The 26,521-nt window shown below is 47.8% G+C and overlaps 2 protein-coding genes across 3 annotated transcripts in view; one reads left to right on the forward strand and one right to left on the reverse strand.

Annotated features, from left to right (window-relative positions):
- The window catches only part of APMAP (adipocyte plasma membrane associated protein), a 90,008-nt gene that overhangs the window by 44,103 nt on the left and 19,384 nt on the right, over positions 1 to 26,521 (reverse strand). The window lies entirely within an intron of this gene.
- Positions 16,307 to 23,605, forward strand: CST7 (cystatin F). 2 transcript variants are annotated; one of them, XM_075147392.1, is made up of 4 exons: positions 16,307 to 16,434; positions 20,738 to 20,910; positions 21,218 to 21,334; positions 21,819 to 23,605. In XM_075147392.1, the coding sequence occupies exons 1-4, from the start codon at positions 16,362 to 16,364 to the stop codon at positions 21,894 to 21,896; spliced, it is 441 nt and encodes a 146-aa protein (XP_075003493.1). In that variant the 5' UTR covers positions 16,307 to 16,361; the 3' UTR covers positions 21,897 to 23,605. The 2 variants fall into 2 exon arrangements, with proteins under 2 accessions (XP_075003493.1, XP_075003492.1); XM_075147391.1 differs by having other exon boundaries at positions 16,309 to 16,437.

Below are 26,521 nucleotides of genomic sequence, written 5' to 3' on the forward strand. Positions count from 1 at the left end.
GGTGGGCAAAGAAACTTCTCTTTCTTTTTAATGATGTAGCCAGGAACAAGCCGAGCTTAAATAATAACTGAAATCTGAAGCCATAAGTGAAGAGCGCCTCTAAGTACAGAGCTCCTCTACAGATAACAGAGCAGTTAAGCAAGCGGTACAATGCAAATAGGTCAGAGACGACTATGCGTTAAATGAGAATGCTAGGCTGGGAAATATCCTGTTGGAAAGCTGCCTTCTGTTAAACTTTATGCTCTACAGCCAACAGGCTTTATCCAAAATCTACCGATGCTCTTTCCACTGATGTACCCAGGCTTTGGCTACGAAGCCTTGTTGCAGGTCAAAGCTCTTTGCTTTGCCTGTTGAGTGTAATTCATGTGGGACGCCCTTGAAGGGTGGACAAGGTTATCAAGCCCAAAAGTACTTCCAGGGGTATATGGATCCCTCCACTTCAGGAAGCAAAATCAACTGTCCTGGTGTAAAAGTGCTCTGACACCTTTATCGCTGCATTTCTGCCTGTGGGCACTGTACGGTAACCAGTAATGTGAACCAAGCAGTGGTATGCTCCCACAGAGTACAGCCCAGACCATTTCCAGATTAATAACGCCAGCTTCTGACACTGCGTGGGTTCTTTTAATACAACGTTGCTAAAATACTGTAGAAATAAATTTTAAAAAAAAGACCATCTAAAAGCTGGGAAATTTTAAATGTCCCTTCCCACAAGTTATCTCTGAATGTGTACTCTCTGAAAACCTCATCTAACTACTGTGAGATAAATATTTCTCTAAAATGAGAATGGTTTCATGGTTGGCAGTGACAGTGCAATAGCTTACAAAAGACACACTGAAAGAGCTTCCAGTATGAAGATTTCCTTGAAAAATGAAGAACTGTCCAAAACCAAAGGTTGCACAGATTATCTTACATCTGCCCCTTTGACTGACCTTGTGTCCACCCACCCTATTCAATGGCCACATTAAGCCATTTGTTGGATAACAGTGACTTTAAATGAATCTAGCAAACCCTGGCTTAGGCCACCAGCTGGGAGTGGGAGATGCCTTTATCTTCGCTGCTCAGCAAGTTCAAGAAAAGTTTTCATTTTGTTCAGAACAAAAATTATTTTCCTGAAATATGGAGTTCAGGTGAGGAATTGGACAACCCGTTAGTCACACTGCTCTGCTAACTCTGCTGACAGCCTCCTCTGCCCTTGCTCACACCCAACTCATCCAGGGATGTGGCCCACGGGGAGCCTGGTGAGCAGGTCTTCAGTTGATTTGTGAAATGCCCGCTGCTCAGCTTTCTCACCTTCTTGGTCCTGTGGTCCTTTCTCTTCCAGATACATCCAACCCAAGATGGGCTCTGTCCTAGGAGCACCACTGAAGAGATTTAGCACTCCCCACACATACACACAGACTGAATGTTTGGTCCCCTTGTATCTAATGCCCTTGCATGAAGTCCCAAAATTCTCCTGCCATGGTGCCTGCAGGTTGTTAATGACATGTCCCCCTAATTTAAAGACTCACAGTGATGGAGAATCTAGTCCCTTGGCAATCAGTCTCAATGGCTGATTACTCTCATTCTTAAAAATCCACATTGTATTTCCAGGTTGATTTTTGCTGACTTCTATTTCCACACACTGGATATTATATCTTTTCCTATTAAGAAGCCCTCTAAAACCTCCTCTCCCTGGGCAGTCATTTCATCAGACTTCTTTCTGACACAGTAAATAGGCTTGCGGTCTTATTTAGGCACTACAACACAGTGGGGTCCCAGTCCTGGCCCTGCTCCTCCTGCTCCTGTAGTTCTGCTCTAGCTCCAGGAAAATATCTAGCTCCCATTTGGCAAGGACTACAGTGGAAAAGGCCACATAAAGTACAAATTAACCACAAAAATGTGCTTTGTAATCAGACTGTTCTTTCCTTAAAAGCACCTGATTATTGTGAATTGCATAGGAATCATCCATAAGGGAACATCTCCCACTGTTGCAATGGGAACACAGTGAGATGGCCTGAAAGTCCCCCACTGGCATTCTAAGGGAGATCCTGGGGTTTTGTGGTTGGTTTGGTTTGGTTTGGTTTGGTTTGGTTTGGTTTTTTTAAGAGGGAGAGAAACTTACATGCGTTGTGAACACGGATCCGTTTAGCTGATTCAGAAGGCAGGTGAGAACTGTGGTTTCCATGAAGGCAACCTGTACTGCTGTGTGGATGCAGCTGAAGGTGATGCAACGGTGCTTGGGTACTCCAGTACTTTCCCTCCATTCCCCAGGGCAGAGCTGTACACCTTGCCCTCCCACAAGCAGGACGTGAAGTGTGCATTTGGGGGGAGCATTCATGCTCCTCCGACCGCAATGCCACCACGGTCCTGTGCTGGGGGCTTTTGTTATCATACCTTGTACACAGCCAGCGCCCTGAATAAAGGCTTTCTTCAAGGACTGTGGAGCTCTGGGCCTGAAAGGCTATGACAACTTCTTCATGTACCTAATGAAAAATCTGTATTTGACTTAGGCTACGTACACACCAGCTTAATGTGCTCTCCCCAAAAGTGCCACCTTCCTACTTTGACATCTCTATAAACCCAGATATCTCTAGCTCTTCCTGGACTGGACAGCTTGAGGCCCTGCTCTCAGTACTCCCCATCATACTGTGTTGAAGTGGGGTTTGAGGCCAGGGTCTGCAGCAGCATGATCAGGATGTTCTTACAGACAAGGACCAATACATACAGCAAGTGAAAAATGCTTGCGAAGAACACCATGCCCCGTTGATTCAACCTGCAATGGTACTGCAGGCTCCAGACTTCCTTCCCTATGGGCTTATCTGCACCAACTCTATCCACATTCAACCTCTCTGACTTTCCAAAGACTGTCAGAAAGACCAGTTGACTACATCCTGCAGGGTCAGAAGGATGGAAAGCATTATTAGAGACTTGCTTGCGTGGACTTTCATGGTGTCCCCACAGCCTGTGTCAGAAAGCAGCAAGAGTGAGGCTGTTCCCTGAGGGAAGGGGAGCTGGGACACCAGGGTGATAGCAAGACAGGGCAGTGTCCTCACCAACCAGGGTGCAGTCCCACAGTGCTGGACACAGAGAGCAGAGCAGGTCCAGTGACATTACCCAAGGTAATGCCACAGTCTAGTGATCCCCAGACAGGTCCATGATGAAAAGGCAGACTGACGGTCAAGCTGAGAAGCCACATCAGCAAAGCAACATGAAGATCAGCAAGGTACAAGGCCAGGCAGAGGCACAGCACAGCTCAGGCAAGGACCGGAGTCAAGGACCTGACTTTATGCAGGTCCACAGCCAAGGAGAGGAGATGCCAACGAGGCTTTTCACTGTTCTTTCTCACATGGCTCTTTCTCACATCTTACTTGTTTTCCCAGTCTGACCCCAGACTGGTTACAGCAGCACCAGATCACATCTGTCCTTAAGCACGGCAGCCAGACCCCTCGGAGGGGTAGGAGGTGAGGCTGCAGATACCCAAAGCCACGGTGAGGCCAAATGGCCAAAAGCTGCTGAGACAGGCACCATGCAGCTCTACGGCCCCCCCTTCCATAGATGAGTTTGTGCACCAAACATTTCAGGCCCTTATTGCACAAGTGCCAGACATACACACTTACCAGACACAGCACTTCTGTAACCCTTCCCTCGCTACTCTCCAGCAATCCAGCAAGGCATTTTTAGGAGAGCTGGCCTCCTCCCAAGAACACCAAGCTCAGAAGACCCCCAGACATGCTCCAATTCTTCCTCCAGCAGTGACATCCTCTCTTCCCTGTGGATCCAACCTCCGACTTCTCTAAATCAGCATGCTCCCCCATTCCTACTTACAGCTTCGTGCAGATTTTTCTTGAGGTTATTTTGCAGCTGGGCTTCGTGCAATGTGACCCTCTGTATGCAAAACTCCCTGTATGCAAAACCATCCCTGCTTCCCCTGCTCCGCTGCAGTGGAACAGCTCACACTCCTGCTCCCTGAAGGATCAGAGCACTTGGAGAGAGGGGGAGCTGGGGAAAGCTCCTGGCTCTGACTTTCTTAGGGGACAAAGAGCAGGCAGGAGAGACGGGCATGGAAAACATTCATCCTGTTTGCTCAGAGCACTGGTGCAGGCATCGCTTTCAGACGCAGTTGGTCCTGGTTTGGTTTCCCGGCTGAATGTGGAGAATTGCCTTTCTTCCTGGTTTTTTTTCAGTAGTTAGACCACATGGGCAGTACTTGCTGCTTGTCAGGGCATGGCTTGCCTGATTCCAGGGTCAGGCTGGCCCCGGGGCCCACCCAGTTCCCCCTTTCCAGGGGAAGCCCACACCCACCAGGTTTATAATTCCTTCCAGCCGGAGCCAGCGTTTGCCCAGTCTCTGTATTTCTCTACGTCCCTTTTTTTCTTGCTTGGCCCTTGCTGCCTGGCTCAGCCCCGGCCGCCTGACTCAGGAGGGCAGGCTCATTGTCGGTCTTCCCAACCCCAGTGGCGATGGCTTGGCTTCACCCCTTCTAGATGAGCTGAGTCAGGGATAGGGGTTACTGCCACTCCCCAGTCCACATCCCCAAGAGACATCTCTGACGTGCTGTCACATAGGCATTTATATACTGCCTGGATATTGCTTGAGAGAAGATTTTCAAGCCTAATCCAGTGGCAGGGCAATCAGCAGTTGTTGTTGATGTGTGCACACTGTCTGCAACTGCTAATAACAGAGCTCAGGCCTCTGGACGGGGTTTTGTGTGTGATAGGACTGACACACAAGGCATCCCAGTAGTTTGACAGCTGGCTGCTCAATTCCCAAAAGCTCCTCATTAATAGCTGCACTTTCTGCATAACAAAACAAAAAAAAATCCAGAACAAAGCAAAAAGATTTCCTGTTCACACACGCATGCAAGAGCCCTTCATGAACTCGCTTTCAATACTCAGTTGCTTCTCCCATTTAAACTGACCTACAGAAGACAGACAATAAAATAGAATTAAATAGGTGCTGACTTACAGGTCACAGGCCCTGTAAATCAAGAGAAAGCCCTCCTAGTTACTGACTCTGGCTTTTTTGTAGGTCTGTGGAGTTTAGCAGTGTGGTCCCAGAGCTGAGGTCGGGCAGACACACCAAGCTATTGGAGATGATTTACCATTTGACGCTAATTAGATTTAAAGGAAGCTCTAGGATGGAAACTGCATTTGCGTCAACAGGAGGTTCATGTTCGGCTCAGCACCGAGTGCTTTCATGAACGATGCAGTTTCCATTCCACGCCTGGGAGTCCAGAGGGAGGGAAATGAACTCCTTTGCTTCTGGCTGAATCCCAAAAGGGTCTAGCCTTCTGTGCCAAGCTCTGCTGCTCCAAGGTCAACACACGCCGTCTTTTATCAACCCCAAGAGGGACCCCTGTCCACAGGGCAGCATGGGGCACACAGGGTCCTGGACCCTCAGCCCCGTTCAGAGCAGAAGTGCAGCTTACAGACTCTGAGTTCGGCTCTACTCCACCTTTTACTTCTTACTCTGCTGTTTTACAAAGAAAACAAGGGAGAAAAGATAAATGTTCCCAGCTCTTCAGTGACACAACTGCTTCCCTGAGTTTTCATGCAAATGTCTTGGTTCCTTGGCTTTCTGAATGATGTCTTCCTACAAGTAAGCAGCCCTTGACAAGAGAGCATGTTCAAGTTAATTGATGAGGCCTCTCATTAGGCAAAGCCATACACATCCTGCAGGATGAGGGTACCTATGCAAAAGACATTTATATTTCCACAGGCCAAAGCTACTCTTGCCTAAGTCTCTTTAATGCTTGTAAACCTACCCTGTAAATCTCCAAGTTTGTTTTTTTTTTTTTCTCCAAGGTGTTGCTGGACAAATTGGTAGCTGCACCTTGCTGCCCTGCCAGTGGCAGATCCCTTATCATCTCTGCTGTCCCTCACCTTCACAGGGTATTAATGATGGACAACTCCTTTCCTCCCTCAGGATCTTCAGCTCAGGGGCCTTTCACCTAAGTGAAAGTGTGTGCTGATCGCATCACGAGACAATACTCGTCCAGTGCCTGGCTGATGCTCCCCTCACCACTTATCTTCAGTGCCAGCAGCTACAGCCATGATGTTACCCTGTCCCTGAGTTCCCTCTGGGCAGTGTAAGTCCCACTTGCTGCCCACCCATCCCCTCTGTCAGCTGAGCGCTGCTGGCACAAGCGTGGTGAGAAAGAGATGGGGACCAAACCACCAGCATAACGCTGAGAGAAACTGCTGACTGGTGGAAGCATCCCATGGCTGTTGTCCCCATCTCCTCTGGCTCCTTAGCATGCTGGGGTGAAGATGCTGGGCTGCCCGGCAGAACGGAGGACAAGAGCAACCTCCCTGAGCGTCCAGGGGATTTTTCTCACACCTCAGTGTTCACTTGAAATTCTCCAGCTCTTTCCATCTTGCACAGAAACTCTGCAGGGTCTCAATCTCATTTTGCCTCATTGCATTACTCATCCTGGCAATGGGTCTTCTCAGGCAGCTTGTGACAAAATAATCATGTTCTGCAGGGAAAAGCTGTTTTTGACAGAGAAAGCCACTGACTGATCTCTGCTGAAACTCTCTAAGCCTGACATCCCACTGTCTCAGAAAGGTCAGCAGTCTGAAGAAAGATAACAATATGGGAAGACCTGATCACCACAGCTGCTTAGGAGGTTGAAGAGGGTGAGCCTCAAGGAGGTCTGTTCCCCTCCTGCAGCTTTGCTCCCATTGCCAGAGATGGCTCCTCACTTTTTAGCACCTTTCACCTGCAGACAGCCCAGCAAAGCCAACTTGAAGGACCATAGGGCAACACCCCCACCACCAACACACAGGTTCTCACCACATTTGTCTTGTACAGAAGAGATGTCCTTGAGCGAGAGCAGGGGGTCTGGTCGTGGGCCTGGGAGGAAGCGATGGAGCTTGGCTGGGCAGGGCACATACTGCAGAATGAGGTACCAGTAGGTGTGCTGGGAAACCGAGAGCCCCAGGGGGAGACCAAAGTTAATACACAGCTTTACCCCTTCCCACATGGGCTGCTCTTTCTCCGCTAGCCTGCGCACAGCATGTCTTATCACAGCTCCCTTGGTGCAGCACTGCAGCAGCCCCGTGTAATGGCAGCACAATCCAAAGCACTCTGGTTTTCCCTGATTTTGTATTTCTGGTGGAAAACAGCAAAAAACCACCAAAGGTACTTGAAAGAGCTCATTTCACAGGAATATATTTTGGCATTGCAAAAAACATTTTCTACAGAAAATTCCCAACCAATGTCTCCAGCATGGCTGAATTCATTCTGCCAGTCTACAACAGTGAGCAGCACTTGCTCCTTCCAAGAAAACTGCAGAAATCCCATAGGACCCAAGAGATGGGGTAACTAAGCATCACATTGTTCCCTGACCACCGCTGCTCAGCTTACACGGTGCCCTGAAGCATAGAGGGTAGTGTCGTTTCTGGATTCTTTTATAGAATTTCAGCACAGCTATTCCATCCTTGTTAACTACCTGGTTTGCTTCGTAGGCACTAACGAAGCAAGTGCTGTTCATAACTCATCCCAGGTGGGGTTGTTTTTGAGAACTCCCTTTTGTCTGCAGACAGAAGGGCCTTGAAGCTTTAGCTTAGAGCCAATGATCAAAAACTTCCTCAAAGTTTTCTCCGTCTCCCACTTCTATGGGCAGTGGATGGCAGAGGCTGTATCAGCAGCCCCACAATGCTCTTTCCCAGGGAAAGATGTTAATGTTGATTCACACACAGACCCCAGACTCTCCAAACACCACAAGTGCAGAACCAACAGTTTTGCTATAGGTGAGCTACACTTTTTTTTCTTTTTTTTTTTTTTCTCAAGGCAGATTTCTCTCCATTACGGCTCTGTTGCGTTGTAAGGACAATCTTTTCTCTATTGAGCTGATTATCTGCTGTTAAAGGGAAAGAAGCTGAATGCAGGAAAATGCATGTGCTACCTTTCAGGGGGAGTGGAAGGGCAGGGATGCGAATTGCTGTGAAACGGCTCTTGTTGCATTCAGGAAAGATAATTAAGCCCTGATTGATTCTTCACTTTTGTTGCTATAGAACTGGCTTAACCACATTTTTCAGTGATGGATTTCGGTACATAACACTTGCTTTATAAGCCTTGGGGGGCAGTGTGGCTTTTCCACCTCTGCCGGAACTGCAGGGAGATGCAGAGCGGCTGGGAAGGGAGAGGGACTTCATTTGTTGCCCTGAGCCTGGGCACCCACGTGTACCTCTCACGGGAGAGGGGCAGTGCAAAGCTATCCCTCTGCCTAGGGAATCGAGGTAACGGGCACTGCTCGGCTTGGTTTAAATTAGATTCAGGACACAACAATTTTCTGCTCTCTATGGGAGAACACCTCTGACACCATCCTCCTAGCCTGGCAAGCATTTTGCACATGTTGGTGTTGCCACCTGCATATGAAATCATAGCTCAGCCCCCCCTCGAATCAGCTTATGGTTGCTCCTCATGGATCTGAAGCACTAGATAAGAGCTGACAGTGGTGGTAAAAGGGAACATAGCACAGCAGAGGCAGACTGGGGCTGTCAGATCCAAGTCTCAGCCGTGCTGAGTACCTGGGTACTTGCCAGGCGGAGAAGCTCCATGGAGTTGTGGATGGGATTTTTAAAGCTAGAGAGCACAGATTTGTCTTCTTCATGCTGGGAGACCTGCAGCACACGCTGCATTGCAGGCACGGGCTTACATTGCAGCACCAATATGCCTCACTCTGTCTGCACTTGCTTTTTCATGGCTTGTGCCAAGACTGAGCCTGAATATAGAAAACACAGTGTTCATCTGAAAAGCAATCCTTGACAGCTGCCAGCCTGAGACAGCCTCTCACTGCGATCCCTACTTTGGCCACCTGAATGGCTTTTTAGCAGCTCTGACCCCCTGCAGCTTCCCCCCATCCTTTCCCACAGGACACGACGGCAAATACTTTCAATGCATCCAGAACCATGAAGTCAGTCAATTTTCCCCACAAAAGGGAAGTGATCATCGTATTTAAAAAGGTGCAGAGTGAGTGCAGCACATCCTGTCTTTGGTGAACCCCTCTGCCCTAGGAGCAACCATTCCTGCCAAGCATGTTTTGAGTGGGGCGTACAGCAGAGCACAGGGACCCTGCATTTCAACATCACTTCCCAACGCCCTGTTCTTAAACCAGAGCATAACACTTGCTGTTCTCTTGTCAATAGCATCTGCCCTGTCTAGAGAGAATTATTAAATATGAGGTGAGCAGTAAGGATGCCAGCAGATGGAAAGTGAGTGCAAGCAGAGGGGGGAACTCGGCAAAGGCCTGGACAAATGACCAACCAGTCCTGAGTCCCCAAAACATGCATCGTTTCCACAGGTCCAGTGCAGGCTGGGTGAATCGGCGATGGATTCATTTGCAAGACATCTGAGAAGAGAAATACCAAATCGTCTGAAGCCACTCTTGCACCATACCCTTCGAGGACAAGAAGGGGCTTTCAGAGCCTCTCTCAGCCACTGCCTTACACAGGTTTAGGGGCAAGCCACAATGAATCCACATTTGCGCTTGTGTGCGCTCCCACACAGAGGCACCTGGATGCAAAATCAAGCAGACCACGTTTCCCCTTTTTTCCAGCATTACCCACCCCTCTTGAGCTCATCTATCATCACACAACCCTCGCCTCTGTCGCTGAGGCAGAGGAACAGTGGCTTGCTTCCTCCAGGGTGATGTGAGGGGAGGAAAAGCAGCTGTCACCAGCAGTGCCAGTGTTCACACCAGCGAACTAGAGACTTGCTAACTACTTTTAATTGCCTCCTGTGGTAGCTGGTGTCTAACAGGAAGAGTTCGCAAGTTCATTTGGTGGGTGTTTTCCATGTACCTCTTGCACAATTGACCCTAGTCCATGGCAGGGACCTCCAGCACAACGGAAACACAAGCAGTTAGCAACATTAAGTGTCTGCCTAAGCCTATGGCTCTGCCCAGGCACTTTCCAATATGATAAGAAAAAAATCTATTTAACTAGGTGGGACTCCTTCAAAAAGGCCCCCAGTTGGCTGGCTGATCCAGTGCTTCTCAAGCCTTAATTCATTTGCCAAGAGGTTTGCAGGGGCTTGCACAGTCATCTGACTCAGAGCACCACACCAGGGCGTAACAGAGTGGAGGTCATGTGGACAGTCATTTGAGAAAGCAAGGTGCCACAGGGGCAAGAGCTAAACTGGTAGTGCTTCATCATTATTCGTCTTATGTTATGATCTTGCCAAGAGGCTCTATCAGAAAGTCGGATCCACCTGGTGTCAGGTGCTGTACACAATCCTGACCAGAGATGGCCATTAGCAAAACAAGCAAAATATAGAAAAGGTCAGTGGGGAACCTGAAGCAGGGAACATCTGCACGGTCACCAACACCTTCTGATCAGTAGTTCCCAGTGAAAATGTGGTCCCCAAATGGGATTGAGAACAAGCTGATTAACTGTATTTGAAACACTTTCAGGGTAGCTTAAGAGAACAATAATTGTCCCCTCCAGGCTGTGCTCTAGGAGAAGGTTCAGGGCTAAAGAGACCTTTGCTCTGGGCATCTGTATATCATAGGAACGGAGGATTTGTTCTTACTGAGGTAATGAGGCTCTAGCTGATTTTAAATTCAAGTAGCAAACGTTGGATGCTGCAGTGGGAACAGCACCAGGATCTTAGTGAAACGTGTGTCTCCTTTCTCATTGCAATGGTTGTACAGAGGAGCAGGCTTCCCCTAGAAGTGAACTACTTCAAATCTTCAGATGGAGAGGGTGGGGATGGGAGGTTTGTTCATCTCAAAATGAATAGAACAGCCCCAAGGTAAAATATGGAGGAGTCTTTATATACCCATCCCTTATAAATACGCCGCAGTGCAATCTATAGCAATCTCTGCAGACAGCTGACAGTGCTGCTGGCAGATAGACTAGAAAATGCCACATTTGTGCTCTCCCTCCCCTCAGCCCAGCCATTCATTTGGGTCTCTCTTCGCTTCGCTTCTCTTCTCTAGAAATGTATGGTAAACAGATTATCCTCAAGTCTTCCAGCCTGCTTTCATATCTGATTGAAATTCATCAGTTGAAAAGTTATTGCCCGTAGAAAAACAGATGCAACTGCATAAGCCTTGATCCCTTTGAAAAATCAGAGCAACTTCTGCAGTGGAGGCACAGGTGCGGTGTTGGTGAGCTACAGAGCACCGAGCAGAAGAGACAAGGGAGCATAAGGAGACAAATTCCCTGGGTGAGGCCAACCCGCCAGTGTCAAACCCCAATTTCTCCTTTACGGCCTATTGCTGCCAAGTGCACAGACCCACAATCCTGACTGTGGCTACCACTGCTGACTTAATCTTACCTAGGGACATGTGCTCTGAACGATTTTCCTCCTTCCCTTGTGCCTGACCAAACTTTTTCAGCCACATGCCTGCTTGTCAGTATCCTGTGGCTTGCCCAGGTAACCCTGTACTTAAAAGCTGCTGCTATATGAGCTGCATGGTTTTCCACTTACAAAAGACGGGCTGGCGAGGTATTCCTGCCATAGGAAGGCAGAGGAGCAGCTGGGTCCTCACCTGACTTCTTTATCCTGGTCCTTCTTCCTTGGACTGTCCTTTCTCTGCACCTCAACATACTTCAGCATCTGCAAAGTGCAGGTCTCCAAGTATGGAAGAAGACATCATGCCCACCTCTTTCACCTTTAAGGCTTAAAGTCTGCTCTTGCCACTCTGCCAAAGTAACACACATTTTCGCATGTACTAGTCTACCAAAAGCTGAAATGTGGTGATTTCTCTCTTCCAGCTGAGAGCCAAAAAAGCATCCTCCTGCTCAGATTCTTCATTAAAGTAAAGCCAACTAAATTAGCTGCCCTGGGGATCAAATGAAGGCCTGGAAAATGTAAAAAAGATTAAAGGGGAAAAAAAAACAACTATTGAGACTGGTAAATGTGTCTTAATTAAAACTTTTGAAAGCACAATTCAAACACGCTCCAGTCATCCTCCAAGCCCCTGCAAAAGTTAATGAGATTAATTTTTCTTACAGTCCCCATTGATCTGTGAAGTGCAAAGAGGGAGTCAGAACTGCAAATGAAAAATTGTGGGTGCCGGGCTAGACGCTGATTGCATTTACAGGAGTGTAATTCCAACATGACCCCTTGCAGACCCCATTGGCATTATTCCAGGAAGCTATGTGGCAACTACTGGGTTGTGCTGTGTGGCCAAAGGTGTGCCTTGATTGACAGAAGCAAAAAGTGATACTGAAAAAGTCCACCTCATGCACCAAACGTCATGAAAATCAAACTTCAGGTACTGTGGTTTTTCTTCTTCAATGGAAAAGGAGGAGATAATTACATCTTTGATTTATGGATAATAAAAGTTGTGGATTTTTTATTTTAATCAAAAAAATCTCCCCACAGTTGCACACTGTTTCCAAGCCTCTAATAATCCAGCCCAACAGTGGGAGAATGAACAGACTCTGCAAACTTCCTTGCAGAAAAAAGAGTGGACTTGGTCTCCCACAATTCGCAATGAACGTCCCCTACTCACACAAAAACAAACATGAGAGTTCTTCAGATATGCAAGTCTTTTAAGATCTATTTAACCCAGCTTAATGCAGAAAGATCACAGGATTGATTTCACTGGGTCAGGGCTAGCTATTTGCTTAAAGCAAATGCTCTGTTTACCCTGGGATAATCAGCAAGCCTTTCCTTGCCCGCTTACTCTCATTCTCTCCCTGTTCAGGGTTTCTACTCATACAGGAGCAACCACATTGTGGGAAATTTAGAGCGTGGAAACCACCCCGCGGAGTGCCCTGTGCTGGTCTGGAGGAGGTGGTCTACACGTGTGTTCCAGGGAAAGTGGGCGAAACTCCCATCAGTGACATTGAGGGAGTTTCAACAAGAGGATCTGCCTCATTTTCCTGGGTTGGATGTCAGATGAGACATCACACTGCTCCACTCCTGCAGACAGATTTGGGGCACAGAGCAGCGTCCCAGGAGATGGCACCTGGTTGGAATGAGACGTGGCAAAGGGACAACAGTCGCAGTCTACAGTCACAGGTTCCTCCACGGTACAAAAATTCCAAAGAAAAATAACAAGTATTTGCACGTTGTGGGCTTGGAGGAGTTTGCTATTGTTTGTCAGTTATTGGGGAGGGGGAGTTTTTTGGTGGGGTTTTTGGTGGGTTTTGGGTTTTTTGGTTGTTTGATTTGGGTTTTTTTTTACATAATAGCACCTAGCACTATTAATACTACTGCTCATTAGTGAGCACTCTGTACTTCCTAGGAGAAAAGAATTGGAGAAACTTCCTCAGCAGTCATAAAAGGGTCATTAGGAAAAGGAATGAGCTGTAAATGAGCAATTTTATGGAAAGAAGGGGAGAGGGAAGAAGGCAGGAAAAATGTGCCCTCTGCAGACACACGCTGCTTTCCTTAGGTCACTGTTTGGCGTTATAAACCCTATTAACAGTGAAACAGTGCTGTTCAGGAAAGAGCAGGTCCTGAGCTCCCAGGAAAAAGTCTATGGCCGCACAGATGCCACCACAGCAGGACAGCAGAAGGCAGAACAAGCCAGGTTTGCATCAGACCATGGGCATGGGTGCCCTGACAGCCAGAGCACACTCCCCTCTGCCCTGCGGCACCAACCACCAGACACCCAAGAGCTGATCTGTCAAAGCCACAGGCAACCTCCTAGGCAAGAAGAGAGCCCATGGCATTGCTAGTTTTGGATGAGGCTGATACAGGGCCACTGCCCCTGGGGTCTATCCCTGCTCCACTGGGGACAACTCTGCTCTGCGTGATGTTTGCACTTGCCTTTGGCTTCTGTGCAGAGGAAGGGGCTCCACACAAGGGCACCCCAATCTCCCCAGCACTCAGGTCAGAGGTAATGCAGCAGCAGCTGCTCGGGATGCTCTGTGGGTGCCTGGACCAGGCAAGCTTGGGCTCCGGCACAGTGAATTACCGTCTGGTGCCCTCTAGTGCCAAGAGCTAAGCAAGGTGGCCTTGCGACTCCGGTACCCACAGCCCTCCTCCACCCGGGTCCGTACATCTCACCACCCTCTCTGCCTTCATTAGTCATCGTCCCCACCCACACCAAACCCTGTCAAAGGGCTGCTAGGGTGTCCCAAGGAGCTTGTTTTAAACAAGGAAAGAATCTACGCTCTAGAAAGATCCCTTCAAATCCCTCACACTGGACCCTTTCCGACTCAAATCAGAAGGCTGTGAGCTCACCAGGAAGCAAAGAAAGAAGAGATGGAGGTCCTGCAGGGAGCCTGAACCCCTTTCTGTGGCATCATGTGGCAGGGTGACAAACAGGCTCTTGCAACACACAGGAGATGTGTTGGGATCTGATGGCGAGGGTCCCAACCACCCCTTTCTTTTTTGTTGGAGGACTTGACTATAGGCTTACAAAGGCACTCCCCCAGAGTCTCTCAGTGAGGTAGGAACTGTAGAGCACAGTTCTTGAGGAGAAAGGGAGGGCTGAAAATACCTGATTCAGTCTCTACCTGTGCCACAGTTGAGGGACAGGCCACTGTGTGAGCTCCAAAAAAGAAAAGGAGGATGTCCTGGTTTTGGCTGGGATGGAGTTGATTTTCTTCCTATTAACTGGTATAGTGCTGTGTTTTGGATGTAGTGTGAGAATAATGTTGATGACACGCTGATGTTTTGGTTGTTGCTAGGTATTGTTTACGCTAGTCAAGGACTTTTCATCTTCCCATGCCCTGCCAGATGTGCAGGGGGCTGGGAGGGAGTGTGGCCAGGGCGGCTGGCCCAGCTGGCCAATGGGCTATTCCATACTATATGACGTCATGCTCAACATATAAGGCTGGGGGAAGAAGAAGGAGGGGGGGCGTTCGGAGTGATGGCATGTCTTCCCAAGTCACCGTTACGCGTGATGGAGCCCTGCTTTCCTGGAGATGGCTGAACACCTGCCTGCCGATGGGAAGTGGTGAATGAATTCCTTGTTTTGCTTTGCTTGCGTGCGCGGCTTTTGCTTTCCCTATTAAACTGTCTTTATCTCAACCCACGAGTTTTTCTCACTTTTACCCTTCTGATTCTCTCCCCCATCCCACCCGGCGGGGGGGGTGAGCGAGCGGCTGCATGGTATTTGGCTGCTGCCAGGTTAAACCACGACAGAGGAGAGGGCAAAAAAACCCCAATATAGTCCCTCTCATTCCCTCTTAATGTTTTCCACAGGCTTTGGAGTCTGATTCAGAAGCTCTACGCAAGTAGGACTGACGATAAATGTGACTCACCATGCTTGCCCCATTGCTTCTTGGTGGGACATTTCAACAGAGGGTTTACCTAATCCCTTCCTACAAGGAAATACTAAGATTATTTTCCTCCAGCTTCTTATGCACCACCCACACTGCCCTGGATTAGGACTTTCCTTCAGGCAGTAAGATGTCTTTGCTCAGAAAGGAGCACAGTTCATTGCTGGGGCAAGTGAAAGGCAACCATCACCTTCCTGCTCACCTGAAACAAATGCACATACACAGACTGAGATCCACCACTCTCAGCCCTTCAGTGAGACATCAGTTCATCCCCTAGTGTCCTGAATCTGGCAGCTAGTTATTTCAGGTGCATCACAAGGTCTGGCAACCAAGCCCTTTCCCCAGACTTGCAAGCTCCTCAGAGCATGGGCCAACACTGCCTGGAGAGGTCCTCTCTGGAAACAAAGTACTGACCCTGAGGAATCCAACCCCTGAGCTGAAAAGCTCTGCAAGGCACAGAGAGCCAAACTACCCCTCTCCCTGTGTTTCTCTTGCTCTCTGGAGAGCACCTAGAGAAAACCTCACCTCCTCTGAGCCTAACACAGCCCTTTCCTGTTGTCAAAACACCTTTTGCAAATGTGGGGCACAGTGTTCTCCTCTGCCACTGAAACCACAATCTTCTTCCTGCTGGCTCTGCTGCACACAGCCCCCTTGGGTAGGTACCCCTAGAACTTCCTTGTCTCCCTGACCCAAACCCCACATCTCCACGTCAGGGGAAGCAAGACACTGGGCCCATCTTCTCTGTCAGGCTTCTGCCCACACAGATACCCATATAAAAGTCAAGAACTACATCCCCAGGGCTCACCGCCCATTTCTCAGGGATTAAATTTCCCCATGAATCTTAAAGCACATGACTCTCCTCACCCCCACACCACTTCTCAGTGTTCCATCACACATATCTGCCCATGCTTCTGCACAACCCCTGAGGATCACGAAGCAAAAGTCCCTGTCTGATGCAGGACTGGTGCTGCTATCACCAAGCCAGAGCTTTGTGGCTGGGCTTCGAGGTGCGTGGTCATCAGCAGGAGACAAAGTCTGCATCAGAGCTGTGATGATTCAGGGGGGTTTAGGGTGATTTTTTTTCTTTCATCCCAGCCAATAAGAGCACTCAAAGAGGCACATCTTCCCCTGCAGGAAGCAGGGCGGTCACTCCTCTCGCTGGCGGGCTCCTCTTCTGAAGTGGCGGAGATGGCAGTGAACTTCGCCTGCAGCTTCGCCGCACTTTGCTGTTTAGCACTCTGGAGCTTCACCAAGACTTCAGGTGGTAAGAGTGGAAAATACTGTGTTTTCCTTGTGCCTTAGGTCCTGTGAGTGCTGCTTTCTAATGCACTGGTAAATAACAGCCCTTCTCCAACTGCTGCCCATGCTGGCTCAGCACTGCAGGGTTCAGACTGCAGCTGAAAATCCAACTGCTTAAAAGACTTTCTCCCCTTGTAGCTAACCATGTTATCCAGGGACATCATCTAAGGATTTTAAAGTCAACTTATGGTTTTAACTTATTTATTTGTCAGTGTTTAAACTCTGCATGACCTTGATTATTAAATCTAAAGACTGGATAACAATTTGACTGCTAAGTACAGATGGGCACTTGAGTCCCGATTACCTGACTTTAATGAAACCTTACTCCGTATCATTTCTTTCTTTGCTGAGCAAGGAAACTCAGCTGGCCTTAAATATTTAGAATGGGAGCTGCAGACAGGAGTGTTTTCTCTCTGAAGGTTTTAGTTCTACTTCAGTTTTACTTTGGCTCCCATACACAGAAAGTACTAATGCACTCAGGGATGGTGTTTGGTTAGCCAGTAGCTTTTTGTTTCGGCTGCGGTTTCCTTTGGGGGTTGCACAGGCATGCAGGAACTCTGCTGTGTCTTAAATGTAAAGATAAAGCCTAGCCTTGCTCCTAGTAATGGGGAGGAGGTTTTGAAAGCACCTCATGGAAAAAAAAAGCAACCTGTTGCAATCTGCCTATTTGCTTCACTGCAGGCTGGGAGAGAGCATCCACAGGATTGCTCTCTCATACTGCAGGAACAGGGCCCCCAAATTATTCCTCAATGAGGAAAGCACAAGAGAAAGCCTCTCAATACAACATTCAACTTATCTCTGCAAGAACAGCTCTCTCTTGCTTAATAACAAGCAGTTGCCTGTTAACTCAGGGCAAGAAAAGTCTACCCAACAAGAGGAGGGCAGCCAGATTTTTCTCCCCTCTCTTCACATTTCCAAACCCAGAAGTAAGGACGGGTCTGAAATACAAATACTCTGGCTCTAAGCATCTCCCTGTAGAGCAGCAAGAGCTGTTTTCCCAGGTCATGAGATCACATCCTCTGGGCCTCTGAGTATTGTAGGTACCTGGCCAAGTCATGCAGTGCCTCTGCTCCTGCCCAGGTCTGGACAACAAGTGTTTCACCAATACTGGTATACCCAGAACCCTGCACTGTTATCTGACCCTTTGGGCCGCTCTGCTTTGCTCCTGGAGCAGGGCCATCACCTTACACAACATTCAACTTTTTAAGGTAATGGCTCTCAAGGGCCAAGCTAGGGAAGAAGCTGTCAGGAAAGGTTGCGGTGGAGAAAATCAGAACTACAGGTGCCTCACACCAGAGTTTCTGGGTTTTGGAAATACAGTGGTGCAAACTATTCCAAACAGCAAAAGTGATTTCAGACCAGTGTGCGCGCCATGCAGTGACCACCTTGAATGAGAATCAAAGCATATAAAGAAAAACAAATCCAAGTCTTGAGGAATCTGGGTCACCAGAGGAAAACAGAGGGGGTAAAGTTTTCCCACAAGGGCTCAGTAGATTTTATACCCACTCTGCTCTGGTATGAGTCATTCTCAACATCAAGTTGCAATAGGTGAAGGAGTGAAAAGCCCAGTACCCCTTGGTGAAAGCTGGGGAAAAAATACACTAGCCTACCACCTGCCTACAACACATGGAGTATTACCAGCCTGCTACCTGTCTACAACACGTGGTCCAGCTTGCTAGACTGTGAGGCCACCTCTCCAAATGTTGCATTTCAGGGGCCTTGCCACCTGTGACACTGCTGGATCTAGCAGGCACTGGAGTCAGGAACAAGGGCACTTTGGACTCTGACTCTTGCTTTGAGCAACACATTTCATAGTTTTCTTCCCATACACACAGTGTGACTTCACAGTGAGCCTCGCTCACCCTGCAACCCCATGCCTAAAAAAGACGTCACCATGACTCAAGAGGTGTTGAGGGACCATGTGCTAAGATTGAAAAAGCCTGCGGTTATCGCCTTCTACTACAAGGGACAGTATCTGCTGTCAACACCCCCACCGCTGCCACTGCCACATCGGACTTTCCAACAGGCATAAGAGCATAGATTCAAGCTAGGTCCTAGAGAGCAGCCAGAAGAGCCCAAGCCAGTGACCTGCTCTCAGCCTGGCAGCCTGTCTCAGCTGCTAGGTGAACTCAGGAAAAAGCTGGTTCCTATAAGGTACTGGGTTGGTATTGATGGTGCAGGAAAAAGCATGGCATCCCTGAGGAAGAGGACAGCTGGCCTTGTGGGCAAGGCCCAAACCAAGGCCCTGCTCTGCCCCAAGCTTCCTTTCTGACTTCAGACAGGTCCTGCATGGCCGTCTTGAATCACCTGTGGGTCCTACCACCTTAACCCCCAGGCAGAGTCCCTGTTCAGGACAAGAGAACAAACGGATGTGTTGAAAAGTCTTACCCGTGAGCTAAGCACTGTATAAGATGTGCTGCCTGAGAAATACCTTCAGTCCTAGGCTGCATAGTCACGAGTTTCTGTGACTCCTGAATCCCACCCTTGCTGCAGTGGGAAAATATCATCCCACAGAGAATAGTCCTAGGACTGACAAGTGGATTCTGGGCTGTTAGGTGAAAAAACACTGCTAGGTTCCCCAGCACTGGCTGCACACACAGACCCAACATAGATCAGACATGCGGGACAGGAAAGCTTGTCACCTCCGCACCAGACACAAAGCCACTTGCAGAACATCAGCTCCTCTCAGACACATGGCCTGGGTCTCTCAGCTCCCACTTGCAAGAAAACAGGGGAATCATTAAGGTATCTGGGGTATCAGCCAGGAAGAGACGTGAATTTGGACATCCTTGGGTTGAGGAGGGACATGGAACTGAGTCTATCCTTTGCAGGTCAACACTTTAATCCCTGAGCAGTGTTACAAGGGGGTCCAGCAATTGCCACCTGTGGGGGAGGATGTGATGGTGTAACTAGGACATACATAAGCAACCTGAAAGCTGAATTTTTGCAGCCTCCTATGCTGATAATGGCATGTAATGCTGTGTTGTTTTTTTTCTTTTTAAATAGACTCTGAATCACCAGGTTGCCCCTCTCTCTTCTACTCAGGTTTCTCAGTACAAACTGGCTTAAATACACAGTCTATGCTCTGTGCTGGGCTGTTAGTGAGAGATCCAGCTGTGAAAAAAAGGGTGGAGGTGATAAAAAGCTTGACTTTCACAGCAAATTTAGTACATGCCCTACGTGCACATTTGTGTGCACACGCAGACGCAGGCTCACTGCCTGCACACACACAGTGTGAACTCCAAGGCCACCTCCTGCACTGGCAGGTCTTGGCATCAGCAGTGGCTGCATGGCAACTTGTGCATGTTGAGGATTTTTTCCTCGTTTGTATTTCAGAAGCGGGAAAATGGAGGGGAAGGCAAATGTAAAAAGGGAGGAAATAATGACATCAACTGTAAGCTTCAAGCTTCTTCTAAATTATTGAAAAAAACAAGAAGGGCATGGGGAAATTAGCTACACAACCAAGCAAGCTGTGTGGAAAGAAGTGCTCAAACTTGAAAGCTCATGGGTTCCCTCCCCACCCCCTGATCTCCATTTCCTACACACCTTGCTCCTCCACTTCATGGCTGTGATAATAAGATGGTCCTTGGTATTTGGGTCAGGGCAACAGCACTTCAGCAGCACCCAAAGCAGCAGGATAGTGGGGAGCTAGTCCAAGTTCAGCCCCAGGCCCTTCCCCGCCCAGCTGGAGAAAAGGAACGCCCTCTCCTATGTCAGCATGTAGATGGAGGCTATCTTTCCCCCACTTTTATCTCCACCTAAATGCCCCTGAAATAAAAACCTCAAGATGCCATCAAAGGATTAAGGGGGAGTGGGAAAGACTTATGTCTGCAAGTTAAACTTGACATGCCAACTAAGAACATCAGGGCTCTGCCAGCCAGTGTTTGATAAGTTATCAAAATTATTCTGTACTCTGAGCAACATGATCTAGCTTTATAACTAGATTCAAAGCTGGGCCTTCTATGACCTGGGAGTCGTACCAGAGATGTTCTAAACAATATTCATGACACTCTGGCTTCTTCTAAGTCAGTTTGAGCTCTGCTACCACTTCTAGCAGCATTTTTTTCTGTCACTTCATTCCACAGGATTGTTTCACCATTTCAAACATATAAAGGAAAAAAACTTTGTAATGGATGTGAGCAGAGTCTTCCTGAAGCACAAGTGCATGGGACAAGTAAGAAGGTTTAGCATTGTTTCAGATGGCTGAAGCTCCCACCGTTTCAGGCACCTAATGTGTTTTGCACTCATGTTTTGTGTTGTTTCAGCTACATATGTACCACCACCTCATTCAACCATGAAACCTGGCTTCCCTGTCCCGATGAACACTGACAATCCTGGTGTTCGCAAGGCAGCTCGCTTTGGGGTTTACAGATACAACAACAGTTCCAATGACCTCTTTCTGTTTAAGGAATCACAAATAAACAAAGCCATGGTACAGGTAAGAAGAGCCCAGACTTCTGGTGGTCCTCTACACCATTTACCAGTTGACCCTCCTACAGAGCACCCAAGTCATGGGAGCCCTGATCCTCCTCAGGACTGCTATGCGTGCCTAAAGATAAACAGCACATGTCCTTCTATCGCATTCAACTGCTCCACAGGAGCCCCCCCACCCTAGTAAGTCAACATAACACACTTCTATCCACACCACCACACACAATTCACAGATGTAGCATTTGATTCCTAGCCAAAATTTTGGCATCCCTTTCCCGTGCCCTTACTTCAAAGGAGGAAACTACTTTCTCTAGATTGTCAGAGGGCTGAAATACATGCTCCACGTGGAAATTGGACGCACCATGTGTGAGAAGAGGGAGCACTCCAGCCTGGACAGCTGTCACTTCCAGAGGAAAAAAAACCTGCAACGGGTATGTGTCCAATTCCTTCTGGGTACCCAGTAACTGCAGGTGATTCTTGGCCATCTCTAGCTGTGTAGTCACCTTCAGACCAGCTCTACCATGTCCCCACAGATGTACAAGCCTCCTCTGTGCAGAGCCAGCTAGGGTGAGGCAGGGTTATCAGTATGAGCAGCATAATACCTCTCATGCATCTAGGGCCAGCTCCCATCTGCGAGGATTTGAACCAGACACAGCCATCTAGCCCATATTCCTGGATAAATGAGTGAAATTGTGCAGAAATAGAGTATGTGCTAAACAGAGAGATTTCCTGGGCAGGGGAAATCCTTACAGGGGCTTTCCCAATAAGATATGATTACTTAGCAAACAGTACTTTTCCCAAGATAAAGGGGGCAGACAAAAAGATGCTGTTCTCTCCTACCCCATCATGGCCCACAATGCTGAGAACAACCAGCAGCCACCTGAACTTCGTCACCGATTTCCCTTTTATTTGCAGATGCTGAGATGCTATTTTGAGGTCTGGATAACGCCTTGGTTACGAAAAGCATATGTCCCCGTTGCTCTCTGTCACTGACTCACCTTTCCCCATGAGAGCCTGACTTACAGGGGACCTACCACCATGAGTTTTTCCTTGCCTGGACTGTTGAGGCCAAAACTGAAGTGGGAACGGCTGTACAGAATCGCCACAGAGCCTTTCTCTCAAGCACATGGTTGTTTTTCTCTCTTAGAAAGATGCTCAAAATCTGAGTGACAAAGACAAGACCTGCCTTGACTGAATTTATTGCTATCCAGTTGTGTATCTGTTTTTCCAAAACTAAACTGCAGATGAGAGCATGTTGTCATTCATTCAGTAGAAAACCATGCACCCTCTGGCTGAATTTCCAACCAGTGTGAACGCACCCAGGAAGCTCTGTTGGACTTGCTTTATTCTCTGATGAACCTTCACACAGCTATGATGTAAACAAGTCCAAACCACAGCACACGTGACTACAACACTGAGGAAAGTTTTAAAACAGTGGGATATTTTGCTTGGGGATACACACACACGCACACAAAAAAAAAGTCTTAAGAGTCTCCAGTGCTAGAGAAAAGGTTAGACATATCTGTCAGGAATGCGTGAGGTAGAGTTGTTCTTTCTTCAAGACGAGTATAAGGCTGTCTTGAAACATACCCACAGCCCAGAAATTACACAGTCTAACTAGTGTTTCTACTTTAATCAAAAGCTCCTCTATACTATGAAAGGGCATGATTGCAAATGCCAAGACGAATAAACCCAATCATATTCCCAAAGCGTATTTTTGCTGAGGTTAAACAATGTAGTTTCATTCAGGTTAATATAAGACATTCAATCTCTGGCTGATCACAGCTTATATTCAAGTTTAGTAGAATGATGGTCTTCCCTAGGTGGGTATCCACCATTCCTTCAGCCGTCACTCTTCATGCATGGGCAGATTATTGCTTATACTGGACTAAGGCCCTTACTTGGAAGGATTTGGGTAACTGCTCCCTTAAACCAGCACTAGTCTGGGCCCATGTTCAGTCATACATAGACCAGCACTTATAAACGGACAGGGCCCTGACCTAAGCTATGAAGAACACTTTCTTTCCACAAACATCCCTTTTCTTCTGACAGTTGTGCTTTTCTGCAGCAATATTGCAACTCCTATTAGCAGCAACACCTGCACTTTCAGCCTTTATAACAACCATTCAGTCAAGAAAGGACAGTGAAGGGCTCCAGGCCAAGGTCCAGGGATCTTAAGGCAGATGGATCTATTAACAGCATAGCTGATGTCTCTGCTCTAAGTAATCCCAAAGCAAACCTTTGCAGGCTGGGCAAGTCTCAAGTTCTGCTTCAGAAACATCACTTGTGATAAGCAGGTGGCCCAGCAGCAGTTTAAATTCAGCATCCACTGCCGGAGAGACAGCTGTGCTGCATCTTATCTTTGGGGGCAGCAGTCTCTTAGCTGGGAAAAAAAGAAGTGCTCAAAAGAAACCTCCAGAAGGGCCATGGATGGATGTAGTGTGGTGCTACATTCATCCATCACACAAGCCACCATTGACAGCCTGATGCCAAAGACAGGGAAAAAGAAAGCCAACTGTGATGGCTCAAGTTGTCCACAAAGCAGGAAAGCCAAGCCACAGCTAAGTTTGTAAGAGGGCAAGAGGAGCCAGGAGGAGCTGCTCTCTGAATCTCAAAGGGGTTAGCAATGGTCTCAGTCCCTCTTCCACTTCAGCTGGGTGCTTTACACAATGCCAAGGGCTTCCAACCAGGCTGTCAGGTCCAGACAGGCCCAGAACAGGCCAGACAGATCCACGTTTCTTCCTTCAGCCAGCAGGACAGGCTGGTGCTCAGTTACAGATATCATCAGCCTTTCCACATGCCACAGTGGGGGCGACAAGGCAGCACACAATCAGCTTAGGTCTGTGCAGAGATTCGTGCAGGCAGTAAGCACACCACAGAACAGTCTCCCGTGTGTGACCCTTCAAGCCCCTGGCATGAAGGGCTTCATCTCAGTCTCCTCACCGAGTCAATTCCCCATTTGTCAAAAAAGTTAAAGCCAGGTGAACCTGACATCATGCAGGCTGACAAACCCAACATGCTCTTGCTGCTCTCTCAAGGAAAATGCAGCAAGATCGTTCAGACCTCTCTATCCAAACAGGCTTGTTTGGAAGCATGTTTTACATAAAACTGTTGCCAGCATTTACTGCAATACAGATGGGCTTATTGCAACCAACACAGTGGGAATGGAGACAAGCACCTTCTGAGAAAGACAGAGTAGCCTTATGTTGACAGCTGCAGCAAAATGTATACTTCAACATTACAATAAGAAAAGCACACTGGAATAGCAGCAACCATCATCCCCCCCAGGTAACAAAGTTATCATGAGCACCAAAGAAAGGAGCAGAGCTAAAGTCAACTGAGCTCTTTGTACCACTCCAGAACACTTCCTTCAGGAAGGATTTGGGCAATTAAAGAGTCTTGCATCAGGAGGACACTGCTAGCACTGACCTAAAGAACTGCAGCTAAGTACCATTTAAGTGCGATGCAGCAGTCAAAAAGCCAACATCTCTGCTCTCTGCATCTTCGCTAGAATTTACAACAAGGTTAACTGTTCAGCAGTTCACTCCAGGGAGTTCATACCCTTGCAGAGCTTGCTGAGGCTCTGACATCTATTCCAGGCTACAAAGGCAATTAAATAAAAATAAATATTTCTAGTAAAGATTTAGGGCGTAAGGAGAGAAGGGAAAGTTGTTCCTGCCAGCTCCAGATGCTGGAGGAAAAGGAACAATCCCAGCAGTGACATTAAGAGCTTCTGGGACAACCAAAGCTGGTGCTTCAGAAGTATGGGTTCATGCAAGAGTACTACAAACAAGCTGAAGGAGCAGCTTCCTTCAGCTTCAGATCTCTCTCCAGTATGTTGGAAGCACCGGGCTCAGTGCACAACATACTTTCTTGGCTCATCTGCTTATGAGGATACTTAGCCTCATCTGAACAAGAGTTCCCTAACAGTCTGCCACATGAAGGGACTGGCTGCACACTCAGGAGACCTCCATGCACACAGTGCAACTCAAACCATGCTAGCCTGCATTTCACCAGAGCTTCACAGTGCCCAGTGATCCTCAGAGGGAGATCTGCATATGGTCAAAAGCTTTGCAATGCAAATATTTCCTCTCACACTCCTACTTTTTAAATTGCATAGGAAACAAACTGCCTGCCACCAAAATACAAAGCATTGCTGACTGACGGACTTCCGACTTTGCATTCGCTTCACCTGGAAGGCCTTTTTATACCAGTTGTACCTGATTTCACAACTTGACTGAGTTCCAGGACCCACTGACAGCTGGGGGAGTCATACATGCAGCTGCACAGAACCAAGACAAGGTTTAACTGGCAGCAGCTAGATAAGGAGACTTCTGCTGGCTGGGAGGAAAAAACTTGTATATGGCTAACTACAATCACCTAAACTTTGCTAAATTTTTCAGTCCTTACCTCAAACAGAGCAGCAAAATGAGCTGCCCCATGTGCTTATTCTTCTACAGCACTCTCTTTTCTAAGCAAACTAGACGACAAGGTCCGAGCATCAGCATCATCAGATCTCTGTTGTGATCATTGAGCAGACAGACCCAGAAGCTTAGGAGGTCATTATCTCATCTGCAAAGGTTACTGCCACAAAGCAGACTCAGATTTAAAGGAATTGGATTTACGCCAAGGCTTTGCAATCACTTTCATCAGCTGTTTACACTGATACCAACCTTGGCATAGAAGTGTCAGAGGCATACATGATTTATTTTCCAGCAGCTCTACTATAGGAGAAGTTTGCTCCAGTAAAGGGACAGGGCATTTTAAAATTTAGCATTTTAAATAGCTTCAGCAAAATCTACTTGATACTTGTGCCTTGCAGAAACACCTGTTCCACCAACAAGGCAAAACAAAACATACCTTTAAAATGCACTGCTGTGGTGTACTCCAGCTCAGTTCCTTTTCCTTAAGCTGTTTTACTGTAGGGCTTTACACTAAAGCAAAGATTTCCCCAAGCCCTTCAGGGGACTGGGCACTGTTCTCCAATTCCACATTCCATAGAAGATTGGGTAAGACACAGCAAGCACCCTCAGGCTCTTCTAGGAGTTGTGCAGAGAGAGTTTCCTCCCTTCTTAGGAAGCCATTGCCCCTTTCTCCTGCCACCAAAAAACAATCTTGCCCTGACAAGATCTTTGGATACTGCTGTAAATGCTCCTCCTTCATCCAGCGTGGGCAATGTGTGCATACTAGAGAAGAGCCAGCCTCAGAGCTGCAAAGGTGTCATGTTCCTGCACTAATACCATCAAGCGAGAAGACAGAGCTGTTTTTTTCCAAGCCTGACTTGTTCCAGCTTTCCCCATTGCTCAAGGTAGATGTGTCACCATCCATCTGAAACTGTAACATGCCATTGACTCACGCTTCTGTGGAAGCGGAATGAGCTTGTAAAAGCAGTCTTTACAGGAGCATCAAGAGGAGTTTATTCCAGTTTGTTCGTTTCACAGGCATTTTAATGCTGCTGCATTACTCTGGGAGGATTGCATTTGAGGAACCGTCAGGAATTAAAAGACCTGAGCTTCTATGAAAATACTGTTCTTAAGCATCCCTTTTGCTTAGTAATGAAAGAGCTGTGTGTCAGTCAACCTTTCATCTGTGTTCTACAGCAGACCACCCCACTTCTG

This window comes from Calonectris borealis, chromosome 3 (genome assembly GCF_964195595.1).
Source record: "Calonectris borealis chromosome 3, bCalBor7.hap1.2, whole genome shotgun sequence".
NCBI lineage: Eukaryota > Metazoa > Chordata > Aves > Procellariiformes > Procellariidae > Calonectris > Calonectris borealis.